Source organism: Astyanax mexicanus, chromosome 16 (genome assembly GCF_023375975.1).
Source record: "Astyanax mexicanus isolate ESR-SI-001 chromosome 16, AstMex3_surface, whole genome shotgun sequence".
Classification (NCBI taxonomy): domain Eukaryota; kingdom Metazoa; phylum Chordata; class Actinopteri; order Characiformes; family Acestrorhamphidae; genus Astyanax; species Astyanax mexicanus.
In genome coordinates this window covers 22,269,734-22,292,178 of record NC_064423.1, presented here as the reverse complement: position 1 = coordinate 22,292,178, position 22,445 = coordinate 22,269,734, and the positions used below count along the sequence as shown (strand labels likewise).

Sequence of the window (22,445 nt, the reverse complement as noted above, 5' to 3'; positions counted from 1 at the left end):
TACTAATGCCCTAACCCTTTTTGAATTGACAGAATGTGATGGAGCATTGCTATTTAAACATTCATCACTGCAAGTTCCCCTACCACCATTACTGCAGTACTTTCATCATTAACCACTATTGTTTTCTAATTTTGTTCCATGCATGAGTTGCTCCATTGCCCCTCTTTTGAATTTGCATTGTGGTATAATAGGGCTGTCATAACCAACAGGTTCTGAATATGAGGTTCTGATTTTTTTGGTCATTTAAATATATTCAGCTTTAACACTTACATCTATAATAAATACTTCATACACAAAACAAACCATTTTATTTTAGTAATTAGTATGCAAGTAGGATGCATGCTGAGACAGTTTTCATCAACAGTCAGCATCCTAGGTGGGCTGAATTTCTTAGTACACCACAGAAGGCTGTCTAACACTGAAGAATCCTTTGTATACAGCCAAGAAAGGCAGGTTTGAAAGGCGCAACTGATGTATCCTTCATGGCCCTCAATTGCCCACAATTCACTCCAAGATAAGTGGGTAAAAAGAAAAGCAGCACATTGAATATTGGGCAAAAATGAGCAAATACTATAGTGCAGAATTTGTTTGACTGCAGCCTAGACTTTGGAATAGAGCTAACACTGTACCAACTCAGCCAGTTACAGACTGAAGCCTGAATAAAACACTGATGATCTTAATGAACACTTTTAGTGCAAATGTGTAAAACGATTTCCAGAGATCTGACAAATGTTCTTTAGCTGCACTAAGCAACAATCTTGATTCGATTGACTGTTCAGCTCATATCCATTTTTTACAGATCTGCTGGCCTCATAGACCTTGATAGACCTTGGTGGACCTTGGTGCAAACAGCTTGACTGTCTCAGTGGACCAGATTGAAAACTATTTAAGGCAATAAACTGAAATGAAGGACAAAACCTTTTACAGGTGGGAGATTAAAGATTATTTGAACCTGACATTAATCTAACAAATAATTGAGAAATTATGTCAGAACCCAGCCAGAGCTAAAATTAATAGTTGGCTCTGTCAGGTTTGGTAAATATTGTAGACACGATGAAGATCGAAGGCGTGGGGAGGAGTAGAGGCTGGTGGAGGGTAAAGGAAGGAAAGTGTGAAGAGGAGGGTGGTGGGAGACGAAAGAAAAAAAACAGCAGAAAACTCATTAGGCCCTTTGTTCGCACTTCGTCCAGCAATGTGGCCGTTTCAGCACCAGTTCCACAGATTGGCTACTTGCGTGAAGCAGAATTTTTCCTGGCCTCTGCTGTTTGGCCACGGATTAAAAGTGATTTAAGACAAATCCATTGTAGCCCCCCCAGAGGGCAAAAATCATCCCTTTTAAAAAGAGAGCAGACAGGGAGCTGGCCAGCGGTGAGCGCTTCAGACTGGTCGTTAGAGACACTGCTGTTTTGATTCAATATTAATGCAGTTTGGGCTCGCAGTGGGAGAGAGTGACTGGTGTACAAAAGCAGCAAAAGCAGGCGCTTTTGTGTGCATGTGTATGTGTGTGTATGCATGCATGTGTGTGAGCGAGGGAGGAAAGCATAAGGGGGATATTGACCTGCGCTGCTTCAGTGTGTGGATGGGGTGGGGGGTTGTCCGTGGGGACTGAAGGCTGGATCTCCCTCCAGCAGGTTATGCAGTCTGTGACTTCAAACGGAGGCCACTGGAGGGCTATCTGACGCACTGAGGGCGAGGGGATATTTATAACTGCTTTTTGCCCCATACACCTCAACCCTATTGCATCCACATGCACTCTCTCTCGCAGTGTGAATATAATGGCTGTGCTGTAGCAGCACAGAGGGAGGGTGTTGTATTGGGGAACGATTTGAAGTGGGTATTTAGCTGTAATTTTGGAGTTAGATATAAAAAAAAGTATTTTTAACATAATTTCTGTCTCTGTTTCATTCAACCCTAAACTATTCTGATTTCTGTCCAGGAAGTGACCACATCAAAGTTTCTTTGATTGCATTGTTGAAAGGGTAAGGTTATTTTAAAACTAATATGAATTAACTTTAATTAATAGCATAATTAATCACAAATAATTAGACTCAATACCTAGAAATCATTTTCCATCACTGTTAGAAAACAAAATAAAAGTTCTACATAGGACAGAAAAACTGTGTTATTTGACATGCCATCTCAATCATTTTTACTAAAGTAATTATCATATTTGGTATTTTAAATGTACTATTTTTTTTTTTTCATTTAACAATATAATACGCAGTACATGCCAGAAGTCATAGCAGTATGTGGTACTATGTAAATTGATCATAAAGTGTTACCTCGGCTAGAGGACGGCTTGAGAACATCCACACATTGATATAAGTTGTGAGGTGTTTTCTTGTGAGAAAGGTTAACCACTTGCCAGAGTGTGCTCATAGCAAGAACACATGAATTATCGAGTGAGTACAAGCGAGGCCTAACAGTGGGTACTATGGATGGATATGGAACATTCCTTAATCTATAACCTAATATATAAAGTGTGTACCGGGAAAACGTCACAAAACACATTACCACCCAGTGCAATAGACAGTGCAATGATTGTGATCAGCTGCATCTAGCTAGAATTGTTTGTGCAAATTCTGGGAGAAATACAAGAGGCCCAATGCATATATCTTGCAGATCAGTGCATCGTTCTCTAGCTTCCCTGGTACATGTGAAAAGTAATTGGACACAGTACTAGTTCTTGTTCCATGACATTTGGCATGTCGGTGTAATTTACCACAGTGCTCTGTAGATTCAAATATAAAAAATTAGACCAATTGTTTTGCATTTTGCACATTTTTATCTCCAGATTTGATCTCCCCCTTTTGAAATATAAGGTGGTCTACAACTTCTTTTTGTCATTTTAAAATGGTTTATAATTCTCTTTTTAATGTGTTTACATTGAGATTAAAACTTTTTTTCCTTTCCCATGTTTTCTGTTTGCTGTTAAGTGAATTATAATAAGAAGATGTTGCATAATTCTAAATTTTTAACAATAATGCAAAAAAAAAAAAAAAAATCCCGTAATGGCCCTGCTTACCTATAATCATCACTTACTATCCTATAATTATGATAAAGCATTTCATTAATGTCAGATATTAAGTCACAATAATGATAATATCTTAATAGATAGATATTAGGTCATAATTATAACAAATGGGTTTGCATAGGAAAAAAAAAACCTGAAGCAGCGATCTCAGCAGTCACACATTCATCAGTGCAGATAGTTCCCTTCTCTTTACATTTTATGTGTAGAAACATCTCATGCTTCCCACTACTCTCTCCATCTTTCTTTCTGTGTGTGTGCGTGTGTTTGTGTTGGTGTGTGTGTGTGGAGTGGCAGGAGCCAAACTGTGGGTCCGTGTATCTAATTACAGAGAGTTGGAGTGCATTGATCACGTCACCTCTCACAGTCAAATCAGTTTACCACAGGCGTCTAACCTCCTGGACCACATCCATCATGTTCATATTCCTCATTGGCTTCACCGCTACAAACACACACACTCCCGCACACACACATCTATCCACTTAAACATTTACAGGCTCTGGAAATTCTACTGCATTAATCATTTTTGTATTACATCGCTTGTATTTCCTTGTGCTGCTTTTAAAACATGTTGGCAAACATTCAGTGTCATTTTACTGAAAAATGAAAACATGAACAAGCTGTAACATTTTTCATTCTGCTGTATTTGCATCCCCTAAAATACTGCAGACCTGTCTATAAAAAAAGAAATGATTTACAAACTAATCTGACAGTAAGCTGTGAATTTACAGCTGCATTAATAAAAATGTTGCCTGAGGAATTTTTTAAAATATTCCAAGAAAGTAAGTGTTGCCTTCCCAGTGCCTTCTATTATACAATTACATTTTTTTTCTAAATGCAGGAAAGCACACTGAAAATATTGTCCAAATTGATTTTCTAAGTACAGTAAACAACTACAGCAACCTTAATTGTTAGATGTCAGATCATCTTGTTTGTGTAGATAATATTACTCTCTGAGTGCAGCACAGCAGTGCCAATATTACACGTTATAGCACTCACTCTCGTGTATTATTGCTTAATTATTGTGGATTATAAACGACTACAGCAACCTAACTCTGAATCAAAAAGGGGATCACACCTCAAACACATCTATCACCTTGTACCACCTTAATATCAGTACCACAATTAAACCAGAAATTCAGCATTGGGAGAGCACAATTTTTACAATACCACTAGTTAAGATCACTTATCTGTTCAAAAATCAACCCAATCACCTTAGACCTGCCTACACCAGTTTCAGTTTTTTTGCATTACTACAACAAATAAATTATTATCCAAAATATATAAAATAATATCTCAATTGAATTGTACTATTAGCTTACCGTGCAAACAATGGGAAGAAGATTTATCATTAACTCCTAATGCTGATCCAGGTCCAGGTGTGTAACAATAATAATCACTACATGGTCAGAAACACTAATCTACAACTCATCCAGTATAAAGTTATCCGCAGAGTACACTACACCACACACAAAATGTATAAAATGAGATTCACAAACTCAACAATTTGTACACACTGCAATCAAAACATAGTCAATAATAACTGTATATCACCGGTATGTGGCACTGCACACCCGTTTACCAGTTCTGGAAAGAAGTTATCACCCTCCCTAACCTCTAGGGGTGGGCAGTATGGCCCTAAAATAATATCACGATATTTCATGATATTTTCGCGATAAGGATACTTTTGGCGATATGACAAAACACTTTTTAAAAAACTATTTCAAAAATACACTATACACTGCAAGAAAATAAATAAAATATTATTACATACAATATAATACTGCACACCCCTAAGTGAGATATTAAAAAATACAGGAATTTTATCAGATTTGTAACAAAAGTCAATGATCCAGAATGTCATGATACTAATAATAATGCACTCCAAATATCTCCATATATCCGGGATTAAAGCAAAATAAATGATACTGGACAGATATAAACTGTCTCTAGTAGATATATAATGGAAAATGGGATGGGTGATATGGCACAATATTTTAGGGTATAATATTGTTCATGATATTTAAAAAGTTTGACGTTATTATCGTGTACGATACGATATGGCACACCCCTACTAACCACCCAAATCCACCCAACACCATCACTCTGCCTACACCAGAAAACAAGGGAAATAATCTTGATGTCGCTAATCTTCGCAAAAAAAAAAAAAGCTTAACATCAATCACTGGAAAAATGTATTAACATACTTTTTCCCCTCTAAACACACTCCGAACCAATGTTGTGCAGTGGAGCCCTTCTAAACCTTCAGAGAAGGGGTGACAATAGGTGCATGTAAATAATTATATCATATTTAATCAGGAAATAAATATTATAGTTATTGTCAACTATTAGCATACATTTTATAAATTAACTAAAATAAAAAACAGCAACTGATACAAAGCATTATTCTGCGTTTTTCAGTTGCTAAAACACGCATATCTGACTGACAGCGGTACTAACCAATCAAAACTTTTAAAAGCTTTTTAAAATGGATTCTGCCCCTTCTGATATTTTGATACAGTCTATGTTTTGAAGGGTATAGTAATGAGGCTTTTAGTAAAGTCGTAGGACAATTTAACCAATCAGATTCATGATTTTCACTACGGGGGCGGGGCCATTGCTGTCTAAAACCTTCTCAGCGTTCTGATGAAGGTGCTAGGCATTGGTTAGTCGTGAAACAGCACGAATACTGGCGTAGTTCGATAGATAGCTAACTATCATGGAATTGCGACTACAAATGAGACGGATATAGTGTCATATCTAATTCAAAATCCTTTTTAAAGGCTGCCCTTCAATGTGAAACTAATTCACAATAAAAGGCCGCCTGACTGGTGAGTTTTTGTGTGTACTTAATGTTTTGGCTGGCCTGGCACACTGTAGCCATACATATGAATGAACTTTGTTTAACGGCTTGGCTTGTAGGGAAATTAAGCATTGATTTGTTGTGGTCTGTTGTACATGGTAATTTTGTTATTTGTAGCTGTGTTTGTGGGCTGTTAATGTGTATTAAGTTCATAGAACTAAGTCAAGACAGAGAATATGTATTGTAATATTTATCAGCGTGTAGGTCGGCAGCGGTGGGGTGTTGAAGAAGTGGTACCTACTATACTAACTGCACGCCACTGCTCAGAACCCAACATTGGAATTTATTAGAAATAAGCAGATTCACAGCAATAGTCCCTGTTTGCAGTGCTATAAGCTGCTGAGGCCAGCAGGTGGCGCTGCTGCAATTCCCAGGTGTGAACGAGTGGATTTAGTAATCAATAGTGATCGAGCAGTGGGGAGGGAGGCCTGATTACTGAGGCAAGAGCGCCAGAGAAAGTAAAAGAGAGAGAAAAATCAATGAGTACAGACTTCAGAGCTACATTACACTCCGAGCTGTACAGCACAGAAACAAAACGCACAGAGGAGGAGAAATATTGTTACACATCATGACAGAACCACTGAAAACAAACGCGTTATGAGAAATTCCACACAGCAGATGAAAACAAAGAAGCCTCAGTGAATAATGGGGGTCAAGAGAGATACAATATCAGTATACCTATCGCTTTACATACATATTTATTATTATTTATATTTTCATGCCTGATACAGCATATATTAGTACTAGTGTTACACTAGGGGAATACACACATATATATATGATGTGTATATATATATATGATAATTTGGCAGTCAATTACCAATAATTATATAATGTTAAAGTCGCAGTATTAGTATTAAACCTTACGGCTTATATGCACAAGAGTTTCCTGTTCTGTTGACCCCGGGTCCCCACTAAAGATGTACCCACAATGTATTGGGTCAGCAAAGACTGTTTAGATATTTTTGACTTGGCCATGTTTCAACTTTAATTAATTTAAATTAAGTAATATAATTTTAAAGGATTTTTTTTAGTTCTATTTTTTGATTTTTTTTTTATTGTTGTGGATAACCAAGATATTAATAAATTTATGTTCAAATTAGGTAAGGAATACTAAAAGTGCATTCTCAATTTAATATACTTCATGAAAATACACATTAAAATATGTTCTTTGTATTTCCATTAAATGTACTTTTAAGCAATATGCTTTAAATTAAACATTTTGTTGAATGAAAATATATGTAGTAACATTAAATTTACAATACACATCAAGTGTATTAAAAAGGTGTTTAAAAAACACAAACTTAAATATACTTAAGTTAGCAGAAGTTTTACGAAAAAAGCACTCAAAAGCACAATTAAATGATTTTAAATTGCATTTAAATAAAGCTTAATTACAGTTGAAATATACTTAAGTTGCCATACGTTCTTCTAAAGTAGTACATTTAGTATGAATTTAAGCATGTACTTTTTGACATTAAGTATACTTAATATATATACTTAAATACACTTTTCTTTTACAAGGGAAGTTATAAGTACATTCATGGGGTACTCCTCCACTGCTGCATGTTTTTATATGTGCCGTCAGATAAAAATGTCAGAGAAAATTTGCTATTTTCTGTTTTCTACTACTAGCATGTGAATCTAGCTGTTTTTTATTATTATTATTTTGTATTAGAAATATATGATGAATGGGCCACTATAAATGCCCTAACATAACTTGTAAAAAGATGACTTCTCTTGAAAACTTGCCATTTTGAAGATACTGTTTCAAAACATGACTCACAAAACAGGTCTACATTTTATTTTTCTTATTTCTTAACTTTTTCCACATTTGACATAAATCAGATCTGGCTTAGTATTAAAAAATACAGCTTAAACCAGTAATGTATGATTATATTCCCCTGTAATCCCACAAGACAAAGCAATGTGTGTTTGTGTGACTATGTGCTTGAAGGCCTACTGAAGGTTCTATACTCATGTTAGACTAATTACTCCACTCATTACATTTTAATATCGTTAGAGAAGATCGCTAGGCTCCTAACAGATTTGTTTTCTTGTCTTAAAGGCGTTTATTTGGTTTAGATGCAGTCCACCCATTTTTGTATTTAAATCACACAAATAATTTATTGTAAAATTACTTATTTATTGCTAAATTGCTTATGGTTTAATCTCTCACTTTCTCTGTGAAGTCTGGGGTACAGGAAAGGTTTTGATTGATATGGTCAAAGACTGAGGTTTGTCTTTGTCATTGAGTAAATTCTATCCATAGTTTTGAAGTAAGGATGGATAACAAAGTTAAAATGTGCAAAATTAGACTAGAATTAGCAAAAACGGAGCTCTGAGTGGTCCAGTGTGCTAAGCGCTGCCACTATGTTCAGGAGATTGCCGGTTCGAATCCGGTTCATGTAGCTTGCCATCAGCAACCGGAGCCCGAGAGAGCACAATTGGCCTTGCTCTCTCTGGGTGGGTAGATGGCGCTCTCCCCACATCACTCCAAAGGGTGATGTCGCTCAGCACAAGGCGTCTGTAAGCTGATGTATTGGAACCGAGTCGCTGCGCTTTCCTCCGAGCGCACTGTGATGCCACTCGGCAATAATGCATCAGCAGCAGGTTAAAAAGAGGTGGAATCTGACTTCACAGGTATCATAAGTGGCGTGTGCTAGTTTTCACCCTCCAGGTGAAAACTAGTGAATCACTAGTGATAGGGGAGTCCTAATGAGTGAGTTGGATAATTGGGGAGAAAATGGGAAAAAATAGAAATAAAATAAAAAAAACAATATATGTATTGTATGTATATACAATAGTAGGAGTAGGGGGAGATGGTTTTGCACTCAGAAGAAACTGTCAGATTTAAATGATTTTTGGAAGAAAGGTTAACAGAAACAAAAATTTAATGAACATTTAAACTGATATTAGCAACTGATATTGACCTACACATACAGAAGTACCAGCTGGCCATGGTATAGTATCTGTGTCTTCAAAGGCAAGCTCTTAAGGCAGCAGCAGTATGTGGACAAGCATTGTCTTATCCACACACCGGAGTGTGCGTTCAGAAAAGTTAGAGCCACTGGTTGCAGGACCTTTGTTGTCTCCATCAAGACAAAAGTATGACTTATCCCTGAAGATGAGCTGCTGTCTTTCTGAATAACTCCATGACAGTCTGGCACAATCACCAACCAGGTTTCATTCCTGTGAGTTGATTTTTTCTGGATGCAATGCGTTTTTGGATGTCAAATGACAGTTTTACAAGATATTAAAACAGCCTTCTTCATTTCTATTAAACTGCCAAATTGGAATTCTCTTAAAAAGGCAAAGATGGAGATACAAGGTTTTTAGGACTGAAATACAAAACAACCCAAGATGCTCATGCCTCACAAAATCATAAAAACTTGTGTTGATAGTAACATTCGTCACAAAATGTAAATAATGTCCCAGGTAATTATATTTAGTTAGCTTTTTCTCATATTATTTACTTAGGCCTCAATGCTGCAAAACTGCAGAAGAAAACCTAAAATAAAAAAAATATTTAAGCAGCTTTATTATATTTTGCTTAAGGTGGAATTGTCCAAATTAGATTTTTTATATACGATTTTTCATGTTCCACTAAGCGGTCTTAGTGCTAAGCAGTCATGTTCAGATAGCGTCTTTAACCTTCATGACAGCCATCTTTTTCTGCAGCACCTTAAGAAAAGCCACAGGGAGCTATGAGCGTGACACAAAAGGTCATTTGCCATGACAGAACAGCTCTATGGGGACCATTCCCACAACAAAGACCGTGCATGATGTTATGCTCACTGCAATACCGGAGTAGGAGGTCTGGAAGCATCTGCACCGGCCTTTTGCTGATACTTATTGGTGTTGTCCATTTTAATAGCTTGTAGTTTTCTTTAGGTCACCATTTTGGTGAAGAGATTGTCATAGTCTGTTTAGTCATGTTTAGTTCAGATTTTTTGCTTAGATTGGATTGTACTTGTCTGTGCACTTTCTTAAATATAAATACGAACATATCTCAACCTGACACAGCGTGTGTGCAAATCAGACGCATGATATCTGATCTGAACGTTCACATTCACACCACATGCCAACAAACTGGATATGCATCTCATGTGAGACCAAAAAATAAACTGACTCCAGTCTGATTTAAAAAGATAATATTTCATATGTGATATACAGCCAGGTCTATAAGTATTTGGGCAGTGACTCTATTTTTTTTATTTTTTGTCCCTGTACTCTAAAAAATATTAAAAAAGAATATGCAATCAAGATGATATTAAAGCATATACGGTACTTTCAGCTTTCTTTCAAGGGACTTTTTGAATACCCCTTTTTTAATTACAGAAGAATGGCTTGCCAGCTATCTGACATTATTATTTCTAGACAAATAAGAGATAAATGGTCCCATTGGAATGTAACAACATGTTTTGAAAAAATAAAACCAGGACTGACTTGATTACAAAAAAGGAAAGTAAAGATTCTGTATCTGTTTATGTGTAAATCCCCAGTGCCTCTAGAGATTTGGTAAACTTCTATATGTTTAAAGTTACTATTTCATCCCTTTTTAACCATCAGATAGAGGTGAAGGTGATACGCATAGGCCTGTGTTTACATCAGTGATGTGGTGATGTTCAGCAGTTTAGTTTCTGTTAAATGAGGTGTCACATGACATGTAAGGCAAACCAATATTAGTGGGAAGGCCTTGAAGGTCCTGCTTTTGGAAAACCAGCATCAGACTTTTTGTAATTTTATTATTCTTATTTTTTTCTTTATATTTCTGTTTTTATGTTCATGAAATTAAAATAAATGTTAACAAAAATACCATTGTATAACCACTACATTCTAAGACCAAGCCATACTTGATGTCTTTTACAACTGACATATGATGGAAAATAATTTTTTTTTTTACTATAACATTTCTTTTAATGACAATATTTAAATTGCAGCTCTGGGAAAAAAATAAGAGACCACTTCAGTTTCTGAATAATTTTCTCTGATTTTGCTATTTATATGTATATGTTTAAAGAAAATGAACATGTTTTTTTATATAAACTACGGACAATGTTTCTCCCAAATTCCAAATAAAAAAATGGTCAATTTAGAGCATTTATTTGCAGAAAATGAGAAATGGCTGAAATAACTAAACAGATGCAGAGCTTTCAGACCTCAAACAATGCAAAGAAAACAATTCATAAAAATTTAAGAGTTCAGAAATCAATTTTGGTGCAATAACCCTGGTTTTTAATCAGTTTTCATGCCTCTTGGCACATTCTCATCCACCAGTCTTACACACTGCTTTGTGATAATTTTATGCCAATCCTGGTGCAAAAATTCAAGTAGTTCAGCTTGGTTTGATGGCCAGTGATCATCCACCTTCCTCCTGATTATATAAAGAAACTCATCATTTTTAGAACTGTTGTATATACCATTTTTTCTGTATATACATTTTTTCTTTGATCTCACAAAGAAATAGTTCTTTCTAAAGCTAACCTTTTTTGCAAAGTGTATGTGAAGGAAGTGATTGTGTGCATTTGTAGTCTTTACTTAATTCTCATTGACTAGTTTTAAGACTCTGGACCCTTAAGACCCCCACACCTATTTAACTTTAGCTCATGTTAGCCCTAACTATAGCATATTTAACAGTAATTATGCTTTTACAGCCTTTACCTGTATTAGTCTACAGTTCATTTTGCTGAGTATATTACACTTGTTTATGACTCAAAAGACTCATTTTTATCTTTTTCTCTTGTTTTTTGATTTATTGAATGGTGGCCACTGTTATCAGTGCAGACCTAATCATCCAAAGGTCAATCCTTTGACAAGGTTAGGTTACTCTTGTAGAATCAGCAAAAAAAGAAAAAGAATGCGAAGAAAAGACCTGAAATCTTTACATAAACAAAAACTACACGGCACCTTTTAAGTCAAAACTAAACCATTAGGCCTTCTTCCTTTTTTATTTTATTGTAGGGTAAGTGCATTTATCATGACATCACACCTGGTTATCATTATGGATCAATATGTTGACAGTTTGACAATAAATACTTAAATTGAAGGTAGTTTATTTTTTAAACAACTAAGATGTAATATTGAAAGAGTCATGTTTATGTTTATTTTAAAATCCTTGTTTGTTTTTCTCTGTAGAAACTATTTCCAGTCCAAGAACCATCGAGGCACAGTCTTCCCATAATGTGGAAGCTCCTGGAATAACCAAAGTCACTGTGTACAATCAAGTGAGTTTTACATCAACATGGACCGACAGGCTGATGTCCAAGAAATAAATGATACTGCAAAATGTTTTAACAACTCACATAGTTAATAAAAATAAAAATAAAAATATCTAGAGGACAGTTTTTAATCCTATAAAATATTTAGTTGTTTAGCTGTAATGACCAGATGTACCAACTGTAAAGCATGGTGGTGGTAATATGAAATGCTCAGGAGCTGGCTGTGTTGCTGCCAGACGAACTGTCATATCAACGAGGTTTAGAGAATAAATAAAACTGGGCTTAAAACTTCTTAATGGTTGCCAAAAATGCTTGGAACTTCTGAGTAGCTGTATATTACTTGATAGCTGTTAATAAAAAGAGGAACAATTTGAGAAGGCATCACCTGAAGGCTTAGTTAGATTGCATGTAGCAATATTCCTAAAGACCTAGTAGGGTTCACTGATCTTTGAGGGACAAAACATATTAGGTATGAAGCACATATAGATGGATATGGAGGGTATGCATTTTTAAACAAGAATACGCCCCTTTAGTCGGACTCAGTGGCAAAACATTCTACAACATGGCTAGTTTCTCAGGGAATGAAAGATGTATTTACATGACTCAAAGTCATCTGATTAACCAAAACAAATAATGGTCTGTGGACTTCAATATATGGCCAGACATTGTGTTTTCTGACATTTTATATACCTGATTTCATAATGCACTATGCACTATGCCAAGGTCAATTTTGCTTTTAGAGGGGAATTTCATTGCTTCTCTATATTTTAATCACTGACACATGATTCATCAGAATGGTTTATTGTAAAAATATGAGGTGATTGAATTTAGGAAGCATTGATGTCTCCAATACTAATGTATTTATAACCCACTGATTTACTACTTAAACTAAATAGGATCAAACTTGCACGGAGATGTGTTATGTAATTGTGTCGATGGGAGTACAGAGGTAAATAAAACATTTCTTTGGTTATACTATATTGCCTTAGGCCACAACACCTAGCAAGTAACTACCTACCTCTCTACCTGGCATGTACTGTAAAACCGAGATTTGAGCCATTACCCTATCATAAAAATATTAAACGTAGTAGCTTCAAGTGAAAAAGAAAAGTATTTTGTAGGACCATTATATGTACTTTACAGACGCAGATGCAGTGAAAAAAAATAAAAGCAGAAGCATACCATGTTTTTTGAGCAGTGTCAGAGGAACAATTTTTTGTTCTTGTTTACAGTTTTTTTTACATTGTTCCAGACTGGAGGGCTTAATGTATTGTATGTTGTATATTGTGGATAATTGAGTATAGTCAAGTATACATTTTTATCACACTTAAAAACTAGTTATTACTAGTGATTAGTAAGCAAAAGGGACGCATAAAGCTATAGAAGCTCATCAGTCTATAACTTTGTGAAGTCATTCATTAGAATGGTTTGGTGTGAAATGATAAGATGACCGATTTCTTTAGGCTGATGATTGAATCCAGGGTGTACTGTCTTTAATTCTAATGTATGCATAGGGTATAGGCCACTGATTTACTATTCAAACTAAAGAGTTTCAAACTAAAACAGAGATTTATTATGTAATTGTGTTGATGGAGGTAAAAGTAGAGGTAAATAAATAATTTGGGCTTTATTGTCTCACAACACCTACCTTATGTACCTATCTTGCATGTACTGTAACACGTATTGTCATTACCCTATCATAAACCTATTAAAGGTAATAGCTTCATGTGAAAAAATAAGCTTGTAGGAACAAGATATGTCTTTTAAATAAAAGACCGATTTTTTTTGTTCTGTTGGAAAGGTCTATAGCTTCAAGCCAAAATGGCGTCTATTGAACGTCAGCTGGATCTCCATATTCCTGAAGCTGAAGGAGCTTTTCCATGCTCAGTGTTTTTGTCTATCTCGCTCTGGCTCATCGATCGAGCCATGGGTTGGCTAAAGCGCATCCTTTGCTTTGAGATGAGTCACATTCTGCGCGTTCAGGGTGAATTTTCCTGAACTGGCCATGTTCACAGCCCAGCCATTCAGTTAAGAAAGTGCACATCTCTGGTGGGAGTCTCGCAGTGAGTCAGGGGGTCTTCAAATTCATCTCTCTGATCAAACTATTAGAGCTCCCCCACGTGATGACGCAGTGCAGTTTAACCCTTTGATGCGCGCCTTCTGGTCCGCTGCTCGCTTTATGATTTGATTTAAAGGTCACTCTCTCCTGCATCGATCCGTTTTGGCGGGCGAAAGGCGCATGGCGCGCGGGGGATTGATCAGGACTCAGAGCTAGAATAGGCCGTGTTTTAAGGCATTGTACAAGCAACAGTGCTGGACCTTTGGGTTGCATTCGCCACTACGCCATCCCCCGTGGATTGGAAGAGGAGAGTGAGTGCAGATGTATGCCCGTGAGCCAGCCTTTGGCCATGCGCGCGAATGAATTTAGGCCTTATGTGCGGCGCTTTTGTTCTCGCCCTCCGTTAAATTAGAATGTATAACGCTGAATGTAAGCCAGCATGGTGGAGGTACCGGAGTGCACGCGGGTCAGCTTTGGTTACTGAAAGGGGAGAGTAGGGATGGAGATCAATACAAATTCAGTGCTGGTTAAATATAGCCCACCCTAACAATGTAGGCACGGTGTATGGTGGAAGTATGTTTATGTGACCAACGCACGCACGCGGGCGGGCGCGCGCACACACACACACACACACACAAACACACACACACACACACACACACACACACACACACACACACACACACACACACACACACACACAGTGTTAAAAAAAAACATGCTCTGGTTAGCTCTAAACCACCAGATTAAAACAAGATAAAATATGAATTAAGAAGGAAATTGCATTGCTTGTGCTTTTTCAGATCTTCTCCATATTTCATATTTTAATCCCTGACACGTAAAAGTCATTCATCAGAATGGTTTGTTGTGAAATGATGAGATGACAGATTTCTTTAGGCTGATGATTGAATTCAGGGAGCACTGTTTCCAGTTCTAATGTGTGTATAAGTTAGTTAACTGATTTGATATTAAACTAAACAGTTTCACACTTACGCTAAGATGTATTATGTAATTGTGTTGATTGAACATTTGAGGTAAAAAAAACACATTTATTTTATGCTATATGCTATATTGCGTTATAACACTTACAACCTTATGTACCTACATACCTACCTGTACCTTGCATGTACTGTAAAACGTAGATTTTAGTCATTACCTTTACCATCAACCTATAAAGCTAATAGCTTCATGTGAAAAAAGAAGCTTGTCGGACCATTATGTGTCTTTTAATTTAAAGGCTTAATTTTTAGTTCTGTCGGAAAGATGCAATGAAAAATGAACAAAAAAAGCTTCGAATGTTTTTGAGCAATATCATAGAAAGGTTTTTTTGTTCTAAAAAGAAGCATGCTGGTAATATATTTGTATGAATATAGATGTGTGGGTTTCTTTAAATTCGTAAAAAAATGTTTTATTAAAATATTCTCACGCTTTCATAACGTGAAGGAACTAGTAGTTGTGTTTTTAAGTTTTTAACATAAATATTTTTTAAAAAATGTCACTGTATGATAGCATGCAGTCTCCATCAGGACCAGTGTGTCCTTATGTGCAACCTGGCCATCCATCTCTCGCTGTCTATCAATTATTAAGGCAGATATCGATCAATGCTGCTGTGTCTCCTAAATCAGTCTCAGCCGGCCAGGTTGTGGACCCGAGAGGGAATCTTACAGTCGACTGAGTATAGAGATGATGATGACGAAGATGATGATGATAATAATAATAACGACGATTATTAGGATCATGCATATCATATTAAATTCTTCTGTAAAACGTCCTTAATAATATTCGCGCTTTTTAAAACAAAGCACTGCAGTCCGTCCAATCTGCTCCTCTTTGTTTAGATTGTATATTCCTCAGAGGGCGAATTTAAAACAACACCTCCATTTTTTCGCCACAGATATTTGATTACAAGAGGGAACACAGAAGGCACACAATACAATCAATGCTTTCCCCCTTAATCTAAAAAGCCCATATCCAGAGAGAGTGAGGCTCCGACGGGAGAGAGTGCTGAACTGGAATAATTGATAGATGCACTGGCTATCTTTATTGATCGCTATATTGACCCGACCAAATACATTGAGATGGAGTGTGAAATTCTGCTGATCCGAATTGTTTTTCATACTTAATGCAATCTTTAAATGTCTCTCCCACCTGCACACGCATCTGCCTTACCACTCAGCTTTGTGCTTTACATTAATTTTTCTTGCATTGCCTTTTGTGTAAACGCCCGAATCACCAGTTAAGTTGACGTTATAAATGAAATCTGTATAGACTGTTTGGTGTATCGATACAACAAAGAAACATATGAATTTTATCTATAAATAGCTAGAATAAGAAGAATTAACATGTTAACAGAAATTACTATTTTATTCCATTGTAATAATATATAATATTTTATTAATTGGAATTATATATATATATATATATATATATATATATATATATATATATATATATATATATATATATTATTTTTATAATAATAAAAATATAGCTCACGTGGGTTTAGTACAGGGGGAAACTGTGCTCCGAGTCGCTGCTATTTCCCCATTAACCAGGCAAAACCACGGCATTGATTTTTGTGACTGTGATGAATTTGCAATCGTAATTTAAATGTATTGATTGACGTGGCCGAGCGAGTAGCAGGCCTGTTTTCAGCCTCGGTCTGAGACACACACACACACACACCATCGAGGGCGAAATATACACATAGTTAAATGCACTGCTTAAATTCTTTAAAGCTTCAGATATGCTAGGCGACTCAACATTTCTTTACCATAAATTAAATACATCGTCCATCAGCCATAACATTAAAACTTGTGGTAGTTGAAGCACAGTTTGAAGTGGCAACTGCGAAGAGGTGAAATTTTTGCAGGTGATGTGTTCATAGCATCTTCAAAACGGCAGGTCTTTGAAATAAATGGCCAATGGCTAGCAATGTAGTCCACATTGTTAAGGTTATTGACACGATCCATGCAAGCCTCACATCACAACATGCACTAGTTAAAGAATCTGCTTCTCTAACAACTTGGTGTCAGACACCACAGTGCACCATCAGAGGTCCTGATATGTCTGGATGGGTTAGAGCTGTTTTGGCGGCACGAGGAGGAAATTTAGGCTATTAAGCAGGAGAAAGCTTGAACAGTATTACATATAGACAAAAATACCTGAAATTCTAATCCTAAAATGATAAACAATTATTTAGCACGATGTTCATCTTCCCTGACGGAGCTCAGACTGAATGCAGACTGCAATAAACACATAGAAAATAGGTCTTACAGAGAACCCTGTCTTAAGCTTAAGAGGCCGGACTTCTTATAGGAAAGCCTCCTGATTTTAATGGAGTGTTAAAAAATCTCGATGGACAATTAGCTTTAATAGCAATGGCACTTAAGGGGACCATTTAGTAGTGTTTAAATCTTTATTTACCAGAACGCCCTTAAATGTGCAAAGGAACAATTTACATTTAATTAAGTGGGGCATTGAGTGGAGGTAAAATATGCCACTATACACTGCTTAACTGAGCCTTGAAATACGACACGACGCCACCTTACAATGCCAGCTGGAATCAGACAGTTATAGTGCCAGTCTTTTATGCCGGGCTCTGATTTTCGCTCGTCGCTCGTAGTAAATAGGCTAGTTCATGGCACTGGAATGACCTGCATGTGTGGCCAATAGATCTGGTGTTTTATTGCATTGATTCTCTTTTAGAAAGAACTTCGATGGCCATTCAGGGTAAGAAAGCTATTTTGGTGACCGAAATTGTAGAAAAACTAATTCTGAGGCGTAACACAGCGAAACCGTGTTTGGGATACACCTACAAAATGTTTAAAAGAACAGTAGAGCCCATCAAGAAGGGATACGGTAATGCTACTGCATATGTGAAAATAAATATATACAATATATTCAGGAGTCATAGAATAACCGTGTGGATTGACTAGTGGTTATAAATATGTATTGCTTGCTATAAACAAATAAATAAATAAATAAATAAACTATTTATAAAAAAATAAAATATAGATTTATTTATACATGCGATGCCTTCTTGTGGACTATAAATATATAAAGAAATACAGTATTTACCAGGAAGACTGCAAATTGTGCATAAACTAATTTTCATCTGCAATAATCTGATCTCAAAACACACATCAACCCTATTCTCTTTACCTGTATAATTTTACTTCCAGCACAAAACTAACACACCTGACACTTCATGATCATTCTAACACTGCAAACGACTAAACAATTTCAATTTAGAATGCAAAAATGTTGGTTCCTAAATCTCTGTGAGAGCACCAGAGGGCCTGTGTAGTTAATTATTTGGCGGCCATCTTGATTCGTTGTTTCATTTAGAGTTTTACATTTAGAGATGCGGTGTAAAATGCCATTAGGGGGCGAACTGTACCCAGGTCCAGTCCAGGGTGGACTGAGGTAGTAGGCTATTGTCAGAATTAAGGTATCAGGGCTTCATGGTTAAATAGAATACAAAATATTTTTCTAAACAGTTCTATATTAACTTATCAGAATCCATTAATACACATTATTTAAGTGTGTGGTGTGACTTATGATTATAATTATATTAATGATTATATTGTATTAAATTAGTGAAAACTACTCAGCTAAAGGATTACTGACTGGAGTGTGTTACTGTGCAAAACACCAAAACCACAAATGTTAACAGCACTAAAAATAAACACCAGTTAATATGGAGTTGTTTTGGGACTCAGAAATGCACTAATAAATATTCACGTGGTTTCTTAAAAAGTAGAGTTAGGTGTAAAGCACAAGAAATATTTACTATTAGCAAATGTGGTTCTGAACTAGAAAAGATTCAGTGACTTGTACTTAACAGTGGTGGAACTATATTTTGCTGCTCTTCAGAACCACAGACGCTTTCCATTGTGGAGAACCACATAACCAGTCACAAAATCATTAAAATAATTTCGGTTTGAAGTGCAACCACAGCCTTTAATGAGAAAAACACTTTTTTAATTCACATTGTAATACACATATATTTTATTTTGTTTTACTTCTGTTAAGAGAACACATAGTAGTCACCAGCTAAAATGTCAATACATGAATTAAATGATTGAATTGATTGAATTGATTGCCTCAGAATTGCTCTTCACTAACAAGTGTTTCTTAAATTCACCCTATTATTACTTAACGGGCCACAGTACCTCAGCTCACGCCAACAACTGCTACTCCCACAACAAGTACCTTGGACACTTAGTGACCCTATTGATGACCTCTTGCCTACTCGGTCCAGCTTGAGTGTTCTGGGTTTTACGCACCTGCGAGCCTGAGGGCGGACATGCGCTGGAACTCGGGCTCCTGCAGCCACTTCCACATCCTCCTGAACGTCTCCCTGCCGGACTTGAGTTTACTCCACGGCTTGGGGTTCCGCAGCAGGTCGGACAGAGTTCCCTGCGAGCGAGACAGGATCCTCTGGGCGAAGATGGCCTGCGGGATGCTGTACCTCTTCAGCTCGGCCGTTATCCGCTGCGCCACCTCCTTGGTATTGATCTCCTCCGCCTGGCCTCCGCTACCACCACCTCCTCCTCCACCGCCCCCGGGCGCGTGCCTGTCGTTGGCGTGGGGGTGCGCGTGGTGGCCATGGTGGTGGTGATGATGGTGGTGGCCGTGGTGGTGATGGTGGACGCCGTTGAGCGCGGACGCGAGTCCGGCCCCGTGGGCCCCCAAGCCGCCTCGCGCCATGTGCTCGTCCCCGCGGCCCAGCATGGCGGCGTGCGCCTCGAAACCACCGGACGAGAGAAGCTTGTCTCCGTAGGCGCCCAGCGGCTGCTGCGCCGCGCTGTGCAGAGCCCCGAGGCCGCTGGGCAGGGGGGACAGCGACGGCCCCACGGTGGTCACGTCTTTGGCATAGTGGCCGTACAAGTCGCCCACGCTGGCCAGCGCGCGCTCGTCGCGCATGAGCGTAAAGCTGCCGCTCACGTTACCGGCCGAGAAGCGCTGGTGCGCGTGCGGATGAGGGGGCTGGTGGTGCTGGTGCTGGTGGTGGTGGTGATGAGGGAACTTCTCCGACACCGTGGAAATGGGTGGCAGGTGCTGCAGCGGAGTGAGCGTCGTGTACGTGCCGCTCAGGCTCATGCTCGTGTCGCACGGCACGCTCATAGCCGCGTGCAGCGACGGCGGATCCGTGCGGTACTCCCCCGCCGTGCCGTCCAGCAGCGACGCCATGCCGGATACCATGGCCGAGCGCCCGTGAGACAGGCTCCGGTGCGACGGCGGTCCCCGCGCGTGAGCGGAGCTCATCAGGTCGCCCGGTGTATGCGCGTGCGACACGGCGTGCAGGTTCCCGAGGTTCTCCATGGTGAGCTCCATGATGGAAAAAGAAAGACACACTCCTCTCACTTTCTGTCTCTTTTTCCCCCTCTGTCTATCTATCTTCTTGCTTTCTTGTCTTTTCCCCCCCAATAAATTTCCAAAGTCTGTCTCAAAGCCGCGCCATCGATCCCAGACCTCTCCCTCTTAGTCCAGCATCACTGAGTGTTTTGTTGTTTTGTTACCAGAACTAGTCGATGACTCTCTCTCTCGCGCGCGCGCGCGCCAGAGCGGCTCTCCGGTCCCGCCGTCGCCGCCGCGCTCGCGCTCCGTCCAACGCTGTCTGTGTAGTAAACGCCTGCTTCTGCTGCTGCTGCTCGATCCACACCGCGCGGCGAGAATGGGCCGCGCTCGGAATCCTGTGCGATATGAAGACGCGTGCGTGGGTCTGTACGCGTGTCTGTGTGTGTGTGTGTATCTCTGAACGGAAGCGCCAGCGAGCGCCGTTGTTTGCGACGTTTGGCTCAGACTGGGAGAGCCAGTGACGTCACCAACACCGTCTGCCTGGCCGGTCAGGAGCTGCAGTAAGTGTTATTATAACGGAGGTGAGAGTCACTGCTTACACTTACCGACACACACACACACACACTGCACTGATGACTTGTGTCAGTCATTTAAAACAGAGTAGAAATCTTAAGTTTTTACTCGATGATTTTATTATTGGATTATTGGAGTGTGATGTGTTTACTGAAGCGTATAATTGAAGTGTAATAATTATTGCCGTGCATTATTGGTCTATTTCATTTTTAGATTTAATTGTTAGAGTCTGTAAATGATCTGGGTATGTATTAATTAAATGTATTTTTAAGTGCATTAGGGGTGTTGGGGTGCATTATAGGGTCTGTGAATTATCTGTTTTTATGTTGTATTACATGTTTAGGTTGTATTAAGTTTTAGAATGTATGATTTGTGCCTGTCAAAAATCTGAGTACATTATTGGTGTGTATTATTATTGTTGGAGTGTTTTGTGTGTGTAGTGTTAGTGCTTTCACGTGATCTTGGTGCACCTTTGGTGTATTCATTATTGAAGTGCATTCGAAGTTTTTAAGGAGTAATGTACTTATTGTAGTGTGTTTGATTTAAATGATTTTTGAGTTTAGAGGGATGTCTGAATTATCTGGATGCAATAAAGGTGTATATTATTTATTTGAGTGTATTAGGAGATTTAGGGTATATTGTAAGTGTATATGAAAAGTCTGGGTGTGTTAGTTGTGTGTATTGATTATTAAATGTATTAAGAGTTTTGGGTGATTTAGTGTCTGTGAATATGTGGCGGAATTGTTGGTGTGTATTTATTGTTGGTGTATTTATTGTTAGGAGATGCATTGTTAGTGTCAGGGTGTATTTTTGATTTATCAATTATTGGGGTTTATTCTGAGTTTGGGGTGCATTATTAATGTCTAAATTATCTGACTGATTTATTGGTTGTATTTATTTTGTAGTGTACTTGGAGTTTTTTATGGTGTATTATTATTGTCAGTGTCTGGGATCATTATTGGTGTTTAATAATTATCGGGGTTTATTCTGAGTTTGGGGTGCCTTATTACTGTCTGAATTTTCTGGCTGTTTTTTGGTTTAATATTTATTTTTGGAGTGTATTTGGAGTTTGGGGTGCATTGTTAGTGTCGGTGTCTGGGATCATTGGTGTGTAATAATTATTGGGGTGCCCTGTTAATGTCTAAATTATCTGGCTGTTTTATGGGTTGTATATACTGTTGGAGTGTACTTGGAGTTTGGAAATGTATTATTAGTGTCAGTGAATTATCTGGCATCATTATTAGTATGTAATAATTATTAGGGTGTATTCTAAATTTTGGGGTGCACTGTTAAGCTTAAATTATCTGGTTGTGTTATTCATTGTATTTATTTTTGGAGTGGATTGTTTATTTCTGAATTTTCTGGGTGTATTATTTTGATGTGTATTCATTA

General features: G+C 37.9%; 1 protein-coding gene across 1 annotated transcript in view; it reads right to left on the bottom strand.

Annotated features, from left to right (window-relative positions):
- onecut3a (one cut homeobox 3a) overlaps positions 1 to 21,097 on the bottom strand; it is a 30,586-nt gene extending 9,489 nt beyond the window's left edge. Inside the window, exon 1 of the mRNA XM_007233247.4 lies at positions 19,466 to 21,097. Within this exon, the coding sequence (XP_007233309.1) occupies positions 19,466 to 20,516 (1,051 nt within the window). The 5' untranslated portion in view covers positions 20,517 to 21,097. The remainder of the gene's footprint in view (positions 1 to 19,465) is intronic.
- Between the last annotated feature and the right edge of the window lie 1,348 nt (positions 21,098 to 22,445).